General features: G+C 54.5%; 1 protein-coding gene across 1 annotated transcript; it reads left to right on the top strand.

Annotated features, from left to right (window-relative positions):
• The first annotated feature begins 899 nt into the window (after positions 1-899).
• MAP3K12 (mitogen-activated protein kinase kinase kinase 12) lies at positions 900-10,104 on the top strand. Its single transcript, XM_061347153.1, has 3 exons — positions 900-1,003; positions 8,157-8,409; positions 9,920-10,104. Exons 2-3 carry the CDS (start codon positions 8,170-8,172, stop codon positions 10,010-10,012), a joined length of 333 nt encoding a protein of 110 aa, XP_061203137.1. The 5' UTR covers positions 900-1,003; positions 8,157-8,169; the 3' UTR covers positions 10,013-10,104.
• Positions 10,105-11,051: the final 947 nt, after the last annotated feature.

Here is an 11,051-nt window from a genome sequence, read left to right as displayed (position 1 = left end):
CCTCTAGGTGATGGGGGTGATCTAGGGTCCTATGGGTGCATCCTATGGGGGGGAGGGGGAACCCTGCGGGGGGGGGTTCGGGTCCCTTCAGGTGATGGGGGTGATCCAGGACCCTATGGGTGTATCCTATGGAGGGGGGGAGGGGGGTTTGGGGGTGTCAGGACCCTGTGGGTGCATCCTATGGGGGGGTGGGATGGTCCCTGCAAGGGGGATTTGGGGTCCCTCCAGGTGATGGGGGTGATCCAGGACCCTATGGGTGCATCCTATGGGGGGGAATGGGATGGTCCCTGCTGGGGGGGGGGGGGCGTTAGGGTCCCTCCAGGTGATGGGGAGCATTCAGGACCCTATGGGTGCATCCTATGGGGGGGCTGGGATGGTCCCTGAGGGGGGGGGGCTGGGGTCCCTCCAGGTAATGGGGGGATTCAGGACCCTATGGGTGCATCCTATGGGGTGGTGGGATGGGGAACCCTTAGGGGGAGGGGAATTGGGGGTGTCAGTATCCTATGGGTGCATCCTATGCGGTGGGTGGGATGGTCCCTGTGGGGGGTTTTGGGGACCCTCCAGGTGATGGGGAGCATTCAGTATCCTATGGGCGCATCCTATGGGGGGGATGGGGAACCCTTAGGGGGAGGGGAATTGGGGGTGTCAGGACCCTATGGGTGCATCCTATGGGGGGGTGGGATGGTCCTTGGGGGGGGGGCGTTGGGGTCCCTCCAGGTGATGGGGAGGATCCAGGACCCTATGGGTGCATCCTATGGGGGGGATGGGATGGGAAACCCTTAGTGGGGGGGTTTGGGCCCCATGGTGATGGGGGCTATGGGGGTGCATCCTATAACAGGGTTGGGATGGGGAACCCTGGGGGGGGGGTTTGGGGGGTCCCTCCTGGTGATGGGGGGGGGGGCAGGAGCCAACCCCCCTCTGTGTGCCCCCAGAAGCGGGGGGTGTCCTCAGAGGAAGAGGAGGGGGAAGTGGACAGCGAGGTGGAGCTGCCGCTGCGGCAGAGGTGGGTGCCCAGGGAGCAGCATGGGTGTCTATGGGTGCTATGGGGTGCTATGGGTCCTGTGCGGTGGATAGGGGTGCTATGGGGTGCTATGGGTCCTGTGTGGTGGATAGGGGTGCTATGGGGTGCTATGGGTCCTGTGTGGTGGATATGGGTGCTATGGGTTATCTATGGGGTGCCCAGAGAGCAGCATGGGTGTCTATGGGTGCTATGGGGTGCTATGGGTCCTGTGCGGTGGATAGGGGTGCTATGGGTTATCTATGGGGTGCTGGGTGTGCTATGGGTGCAGGGGGGCTCTATGGGGTGCTATGGGGCTCTATGGGGTGGATAGGGGCTCTATGGGTTATCTATGGGGTGATAGGGCTGTATGGGTGCAGGGGGTGCCTATGGGGTGCTATGGGTCCTGTGCAGTGGATATGGGTGCTATGAGGTGCTATGGGTTATCTATGGGGTGCTGGGTGTGCTATGGGTGCTGGGTGGGCTATGGGGTGTCTATGAGGTGTCTATGGGTGCTATGGGTTATCTATGGGGTGCTGGGTGTGCTATGGGGTGTCTATGGGTGCTATGGGTTATCTATGGGCTGCTGGGTGTGCTATGGGTGCAAGAGATAGCTGGGTGTGCTGTGGGGTCCTGTGGGTGTCTACGGGTGCTATGGGGTGTCTATGGGTGCTATGGGTTATCTATGGGGTGCTGGATGTGCTATGGGTGTCTTATGGGTGCTGTGTGTGCTATGGGCTATCTATGGGGTGTCTATGGTTATCTGTGTGTGTCCACGTGTGCCTATGGGGTGCCCACATGTGCTGTGTTTGCTATGGGGTGTGTATCGGGTGCCCATGCATGCTGTGTGTGCTATGGGGTACCCATGGGTGCCCATGGGGTGCACGTGTGCTCTGTGTGTGCTATGGGGTATCTATGGGTGCCCGTGGGTATCTATGGGTGTCTGTGGGTGTCCATAGGGTGCCCACACGCGTGCTGTGTGTGCTATGGGGTATTTATGGGGTATCTATGGGTGCCCATGGGTATCTATGGGTATCTGTGGGTGTCCATAGGGTGCCCACACGCATGCTGTGTGTGCTATGGGGTATTTATGGGGTATCTATGGGTGTCTATGGGTATCTATGTGGTGTCCATGGGGTGTCCACGTGCTGTATGTGTCTATGTGTGTCTATGGGTACCCATGTGGTACCCATGTGATGCCCACGCTGTGCATATCTATGTGTACCCATGCAACCACGTGATGCCCACTCACTCTGTGTGTGCTATGGGTATCCATGGTTACCTATGTGCATCCATGTGTACCTATGTGGTACCCATGTGATGCCCACGTGCGCTGTGTGTGCTATGGGTATCCATGGTTACCTATGTGCATCCATGTGTACCTATGTGGTACCCATGTGATGCCCACATGCGCTGTGTGTGCTATGGGTATCCATGGTTATCTATGTGCATCCATGTGTACCTATGTGGTACCCATGTGGTACCCATGTGATGCCCACATGCACTGTGTGTGCTATTGGTATCCATGGTTACCTATGTGCATCCATGTGTACCTATGTGGTACCCATGTGATGCCCACGTGCGCTGTGTGTGCTATGGGTATCCATGGTTATCTATGTGCATCCATGTGTACCTATGTGGTACCCATGTGGTACCCATGTGATGCCCACATGCACTGTGTGTTCTATGGGTATCCATGGTTACCTATGTGCATCCATGTGTGCCTATGTGGTACCCATGTGATGCCCACGTGCGCTGTGTGTGCTATGGGTATCCATGGTTACCTATGTGCATCCATGTGTACCTATGTGGTACCCATGTGGTACCCATGTGATGCCCACATGCACTGTGTGTGCTATGGGTATCCATGGTTACCTATGTGCATCCATGTGTACCTATGTGGTACCCATGTGATGCCCACTCACGCTGTGTGTTCTATGGGTATTCATGGTTACCTATGTGCATCCATGTGTACCTATGTGGTACCCATGTGGTACCCATGTGGTGCCCACACGCGCTGTGTGTGCTATGGGTATCCATGGTTACCTATGTGCATCCATGTGTGCCTATGTGGTACCCATGTGGTACCCATGTAATGCCCATGTTCACTGTGTGTGCTATGGGTATCCATGGTTATCTATGTGCATCCATGTGTGCCTATGTGGTACCCATGTGGTACCCATGTGATGCCCACACACTCTGAGTGTGCTATGGGTATCCATGGTTACCTATGTGCATCCATGTGTACCTATGTGGTACCCATGTGGTACCCATGTGATGCCCACTCACGCTGTGTGTGCTACGGGTATCCATGGTTACCTATGTGCATCCATGTGTGCCTATGTGGTACCCATGTGGTACCCATGTGATGCCCATGTTCACTGTGTGTTCTATGGGTATCCATGGTTATCTGTGTGCATCCATGTGTACCTATGTGGTACCCATGTGATGCCCACGTGTGCTGTGTGTGTCTATGGGGTACCCATGCGGTGCCTATGCGCTGTGTGTGTCTATGAGTATCTATGTGTACACATGTCGTACCCATGTGATGCCCATGTGCTGTGTGTGTCTATGGGGTAACCATGGTTATCTACGTGTATATATGCGCATCCATGTGTACCCATGTGATGCCCATGTTGTGTGTGCTATGGGGTATCCATGGTTAGCTGTGCGTCTGTGTGTATCTATGTGCACCCATGTGATGCCCATGCTATGTGTCGATGTGCACCCATGTGGTACCCATGTGGTGCCCATGCACTGTGTGTGTTTATGTGTGTCCATGTGGTACTCATGTGATGCCTGCACGTTCTGTGTGTGCTATGGGGTATCCATGGTTAGCTATGTGTATCTATGGGTACCTGTGTGGTACCCATGTGGTACCTATGTGATGCCCACATGTGCTGCGTGTGCTATGGGTGTCTATGGGTGCTCATGGGTATCCATGCTTATCTATCTGTATCTATTGGTACCCATGTGGTACCCATGTAATGCCCACACGCGCTGCGTGTGTCTGTGGGGTATCCATGGTTAACTATGTGTGTCTATGGGTATCTATGTGTACCCATGTGGTACCCATGTGATGCCCACGCTGTGTGTATCCATGTGTACCCATGCGATACCCACGTGATGCCCGTGCGCTGTGTATATCCATGTTTATCTATGTGGTCCCCATGTGGTACCCATGCGATACCCATGCTCTGTGTGTATCCATGTGGTACCCATGCAGTACCCACATGGTACCCCAGTGACTCCCATGCACTGTGTGTGTGTATCCATGTGGTACCCATGTGATGCCCATGCACTGTGTATGTGTATCTGTGTGTATCCATGTGGTACCCATGTGATGCCCATGCACTGTGTATGTGTATCTGTGTGTATCCATGTGGTACCCATGTGATGCCCATGCACTGTGTATGTGTATCTGTGTGTATCCATGTGGTACCCATGTGATGCCCATGCACTGTGTATGTACTGTGTGATCATGTGAATGTGTGCCCAGTGTGTATGTGTATCTGTGTGATCCATGTGTACCGTTCCATGGTTATTGTGTGTCTGTTCTTGTGACCCATGTGATGCCCATGCACTGTGTATGTGTATCTGTGTGTATCCATGTGGTACCCATGTGATGCCCATGCACTGTGTATGTGTATCTGTGTGTATCCATGTGGTACACATGTGATGCCCATGCACTGTGTATGTGTATCTGTGTGTATCCATGTGGTACCCATGTGTACCTATGCGGTACCCATGTGTTATCCACGTGTGTATCTATGGGTACCCCCATGACGCCCATGCTCTGTGTGTATCCATGTGATGCCCATGTGATGTCCATGCACTCTCCATGTGTACCCATGTGTTACCCATGCATGTTTCTATGGGTACCCCCGTGATGCCCACGCTGTGTGTATCCATGTGGTACCCATGTGTGCCTATGCAGTACCCATGTGTTAGTGTGTATCTTGGGTTGTGGTCTGTGTGTATCCATATGGTACCCATGTGATGCCCACGCACTGTGTATGTGTTATCCACGTGTATATCTATGGGTACCCCCGTGACGCCCACACTCTGTGTGTATCCATGTGGTACCCATGTGTACCTGTGCAGTACCCATGTGTTATCCATTATCTGTGTGTATCCATGCGGTACCCATGTGTATCCATGTGTATCTGTGTACCTGTGTGGTACCCATGTGATGCCCATGCACTGTGTATGTGTATCTGTGTGTATCCATGTGGTACCCATGTGATTCCCATGAACTGTGTATGTGCATCCATGTGTACCCATGTGTTATCCCCGTGTGTATCTATGGGTACCCCCGTGATGCCCATGCTCTGTAGCCATGTGGTACCCATGTGTACCTATGCAGTACCCATGTGTTATCCATGTGTATCTGTGTGTATCCACGTGGTACCCATGTGTACCCATGTGTATCTGTGTACCTGTGTGGTACCCATGTGATGCCCATGCACTGTGCATGTGTTATCCACGTGTGTATCTATGGGTACCCCCATGATGCCCACGCTCTGTGTGTACCCATGTGATACCCATGTGTACCTGTGCAGTACCCATGTGTTATCCATGTGTATCTGTGTGTATCCATGTGGTACCCATGTGATGCCCATGCACTGTGTATGTATATCTGTGTATCCATGTGGTACCCATGTGATGCCCATGCATTGTGCATGTGTTATCCACGTGTGTATCTATGGGTACCCCCATGATGCCCACGCTCTGTGTGTACCCATGTGATACCCATGTGTACCTGTGCAGTACCCATGTGTTATCCATGTGTAATCTGTGTGTATCCACATGGTACCCATGTGTACCCATGTGTATCTGTGTGTATCCATGTGGTACCCATGTGATGCCCACGCACTGTGTATGTGTTACCCATGTGTGTATCTATGGGTATCCCCATGATGCCCATGCTCTGTGTGTACCCATGTGATACCCATGTGTACCTGTGCAGTACCCATGTGTTATCCATGTGTATATCTATGGGTACCCCAGTGATGCCCACGCTCTGTGTGTATCCATGTGATACCCATGTGTGCCTGTGCAGTACCCATGTGTTACCCATGTGTATCTGTGTGTATCCATGTAGTACCCATGTGTACCCATGTGTATCTGTGTGTATCCATGTGGTACCCATGTGATGCCCATGCACTGTGCATGTGTTACCCATGTGTGTACCTATGGGTACCCCCGTGATGCCCACGCTCTGTGTGTATCCATGCGGTACCCATGTGATGCCCATGCACTGTGTATGTGTATCTGTGTGTATCCATGTAGTACCCATGTGTACCCATGTGTATCTGTGTGTATCCATGTGGTACCCATGTGTATCCATGTGTATCTGTGTGTATCCATGTGGTACCCATGTATATCCATGTGTATCTGTGTGTATCCATGTGGTACCCATGTGATGCCCATGCACAGTGCATGTGGTACCCATGTGTTACCCATGTGTTACCCATGTGTTACCCATGTGTTACCCATGTGTTACCCATGTGTTATCCATGTGTTACCCATGTGTTACCCACGTGTTACCCACGTGTTATCCACGTGTTACCCATGTGTTACCCATGTGTTATCCATGTGTTATCCATGTGTTACCCATGTGTTACCCATGTGTTACCCATGTGTTACCCATGTGGTACCCATGTGGTACCCATGTGTTACCCATGTGTTACCCATGTGTTATCCATGTGTATCTCTGTTACCCATGTGTTACCCATGTGTTACCCATGTGTTATCCATGTGTTACCCATGTGTTACCCATGTGTTACCCATGTGTTATCCATGTGTTACCCATGTGTTACCCATGTGTTACCCATGTGTTACCCACGTGTTATCCATGTGTTATCCATGTGGTACCCATGTGTTATCCATGTGTTACCCATGTGTTACCCATGTGTATCTGTGTGTATCTGTGTGTATCCATGTAGTACCCATGTGTACCCATGTGTATCTGTGTATCCATGCGGTACCCATGTGATACCCATGCACTGTCCATGTGTTACCCATGTGTACCCATGTGTATCTGTGTGTATCCATGTAGTACCCATGTGTACCCATGTGTATCTGTGTGTATCCATGTGGTACCCATGTGTATCCATGTGTATCTGTGTGTATCCATGTGGTACCCATGTGATGCCCATGCACAGTGCATGTGGTACCCATGTGTTACCCATGTGTTACCCATGTGTTACCCATGTGTTACCCATGTGTTACCCATGTGTTATCCATGTGTTACCCATGTGTTACCCATGTGTTACCCATGTGTTATCCATGTGTTACCCATGTGTTACCCATGTGGTATCATGTGGTATCCATGTGTTACCCATGTGTTACCCATGTGTTACCCATGTGTATCCATGTGTTATCCATGTGTTACCCATGTGTTATGTGTTTGTGTTATCTATGTGTTACTGTGTTACCCATGTGTTGCCCATGTGTTTCTGTGTTACCCATGTGTTGCCCATGTGTTATCCATGTGTTACCCACGTGTTTTGTGTTTTGTGGTTGTGTTTTGTGTTTGTGTTTGTGTCTGTGTGTATCTGTGTGTATCCATGTAGTACCCATGTGTACCCATGTGTATCTGTGTGTATCCATGCGGTACCCATGTGATGCCCATGCACTCTCCATGTGTTATCCATGTGTTACCCATGTGTTACCCACGTGTTACCCACGTGTTACCCACGTGTTACCCACGTGTTACCCATGTGTTACCCATGTGTATCTGTGTGTATCCATGCGGTACCCATGTGATGCCCATGCACAGTGCATGTGTTATCCATGTGTTACCCATGGGTTACCCATGTGTTACCCATGTGTATCTGTGTGTATCCACATGGTACCCATGTGTTACCCATGTGTTACCCATGTGGTATCCATGTGTATCTGTGTGTATCCATGTAGTACCCATGTGTACCCATGTGTATGTGTGTATCCATGTGGTACCCATGTGATGCCCATGCACAGTGCATGTGTTACCCACGTGTTATCCACGTGTTACCCATCTGTTACCCACATGTTACCCATGTGTTACCCATGTGGTACCCATGTGTTACCCACGTGTTACCCACGTGTTACCCATGTGTTACCCATGTGTCTCTACGTACGGGTACCCCGCTGACCCCCCCTCTCCCGTGCCCAGGTGGCCCCCGGCCATGAGCCAGCGCCCGTCGCTCTCCACCTTCAGCTCCGAGAACTTCTCGGATGGGGACGGGGACGGGGACGGGGACGGGGAGGGGGAGGGGCTCACGAGCGAGGCCTCCCCCAGCGCCACCCCCGACGTGGGCAGCACCAACACGGACGAGCGCCCGGACGAGCGCTCCGAGGATCTGCTCTCGCAGGGCTCCGAGATCCCCATGGACACCGCCCCCCCCGACGGACCCCCGAGACCCAAGGTCACTGACACCACACACACCCCCCGGGTGGGCGGGGCTTGGGGGGCACCACGGTGGGGATAGGAACCAGAGATGGGTGCTATTGGATGGGGGTCCTTGGGGTACCCCAGGGTGGGGTTAGGAAAGGGAAAGGGGTCCCCTAAGGGTGCGATTGGGTGGGGGTGCTTGGGGTACCCCAGGATGGGGTTAGCAACCGGAGATGGGTGCTATTGGATGGGGGTTCTTAGGGTACCCCAGGATGGGGTTAACAAGGGGAAAGGGGTCCCCTAAGGGTGCTATTGGATGGGGGTCCTTGGGGTACCCCAGGGTGGGAATAGGAAAGGGAAAGGGGTCCCCTAAGGGTGCTGTTGGATGGGGGTTGTTAGGGTACCCCAGGATGGGGTTAGCAACGGGAAAGGGGTCCCCTAAGGGTGCGATTGGGTGGGGGTGCTTGGGGTACCCCAGGATGGGGTTAGGAAAGGGAAAGGGGTCCCCTAAGGGTGCTGTTGGATGGGGGTGCTTGGGGTACCCCAGGATGGGGTTAGCAATGAGAAGGGGGCCCCTAAGGGTGCTATTGGGTGGGGGTCCTTGGGGTACCCCAGGATGGGGTTAGCAAGGGGAAAGGGGTCCCCTAAGGGTGCGATTGGATGGGGGTGCTTGGGGTACCCCAGGATGGGGTTAGCAAGGGGAAAGGGGTCCCCTAAGGGTGCTATTGGATGGGGGTTCTGAGGATACCCCAGGATGGGGTTAGCAAGGGGAAAGGGGTCCCCTAAGAGTGCTGTTGGATGGGGGTGCTTGGGGTACCCCAGGATGGGGTTAGCAATGGGAGATGGGTGCTATTGGTTGGGGGTCCTTGGGGTACCCCACGGTGGGGTTACCAAGGGGAAAGGGGTCCCCTAAGGGTGCTATTGGATCGGAGTCCTTGGGGTACCCCAGGATGGGGTTAGCAATGGGAAAGGAGCCTCTCAGGAATGGGTGCTAATGGGTTGGGGGGTCCTTAGGGTCCCCCAGTGCTGCTCATATGGGGTGGGGGGCTCCTTGGGGTACCCCAGGTTGGGGTTAGCAATGGGAAAGGGGGCCCCCACAGATGGGTGCTATTCGGTGTGGGGGGATGCTTATGGTCCCCCAATGCTGCTCATATGGGGTTGGGGGTCCTTGTGGTACCCCAGCTTGGAGTTAGCAAGAGGAAGTGGGACCCCCAGAGATGGCTGCTACTGGATGGGGGGGGGGGTTCTTAGGGTCTCTGAGTGCTGCTATTATGGGGTGGGGGTTCCTTGGGGTCCCCCAGGCTGGTGACGCCATGAGCCCCCCCGGTTGGGGTTAGCAAAGAGCAGGGGGCTCCCCATAGATGGGTGCTATGGGGTGGGGGGGCTCTAAGGTCCCCCAGAGCTTGACACTATGGGATGGGGGGGCTTAGGGACCCCCAGGGCTGGATCCCATAGGGAAGAGCTTTGGGGTCCCCAATGCGATGGATGGGGGGGGGGGTCCTGAGGATGCTGAACCCCCCCTTTGTGTGTGCACCCCCCCCCAGGTCTCCGAGGACTCGGACTGCGACAGCGCGGAGCTGGATCACTCAGGCAGCGGCGAGGGCCCCCCAAGACCCACGGCCCCCCCCGGCCTGTGACCTGTGCCCAACCCCCCCCTGCACCCCCTGCACCCCCCCCGCACCCCACTTGTACAGCCCCATGTATTTATATAAATATCTATGGATCTCTATAGGAACCTGTCTCTGGGCATGGGGGAGGGGACAACAACAGGGGTCAATAGTGCCCATCCCCCTCATGGGTTTATATGGGACCTACTGTAACACCCCCATAGCCCAAATGGGGGGGGGGGATGGGATCTGCCACCCCCCCCCCCGGGGATGATTTGGGGTGGGGGGAGCATAAAAAGGGGCTGAAATCGCCCCCTCCCTCCCTCCAGCCCCATTTCTTTACTGGTGGGACTGGGAGTACTGGGGGGCAGGGTGGTGTAAAGGAAGGTTCCCCCCCCCCCCCCAAGGAGATAATGGGGGAAGCAGCATAGAAGGGGCTGAGCCCCCCTTCAGTCCTGCTCTTCCTTTACTGGTGGGACTGGGACCACTGGATCGGGGGGGGGGGGTTAAAGCAAAGTCCCCCCCCAAAGGCAACCTAAAGGATTTGGGGGTGCTGCTTCCCATTAAAGAGCAACGGAACCCCCAAACCCAATGGATCCACCTGCACCCCTCTGGGGCAGTGAGCCCAGGGCATGGGGGGGCTGCAGGGACCAGGGGGTGGCTCTGAGCACACACAGGAGGTGCTATGGGGGGGCACAGGGGGTGCCATGGGGGTACAGGAGGTGCTATGGGCACATAAAGGGGGTGCTATTGGGGGAACAGGGGGTGCCATGGGCACATAAAGGGGGTGCCACGGGCACATAACGGGGGTGCTATGGGCACATAAAGGGTGTGACATGGGGGGGCACAGGGAGTGCTATGGGCACATAAAGGGGGTGCCATGGGGGGGGCACAGGGGGTGCTATGGGCACATAAACGGGATGCTATTGGGAGGGCATGGGATGCCATAGGCACATAAAGGGGGCTGCTATGGGGGCACAGAGGGTGCTATGGGGGGAAAGAGGGGGTGCTATGGGGATGCTACGGGGGGCGTAAGGGGTGCTATGGGCATATAAAGGGGGTGCTATGG

The sequence above is a fragment of the Neopsephotus bourkii genome, unplaced genomic scaffold, assembly GCF_033783945.1.
Source record: "Neopsephotus bourkii isolate Nb327-2 ecotype Australia unplaced genomic scaffold, CSIRO-AGI_Nbou_v1 NB_309, whole genome shotgun sequence".
Classification (NCBI taxonomy): Eukaryota; Metazoa; Chordata; class Aves; order Psittaciformes; family Psittacidae; genus Neopsephotus; species Neopsephotus bourkii.
Note: the sequence above shows the minus strand (reverse complement) of the source record. Positions and strands in the feature narration are given on the sequence as shown.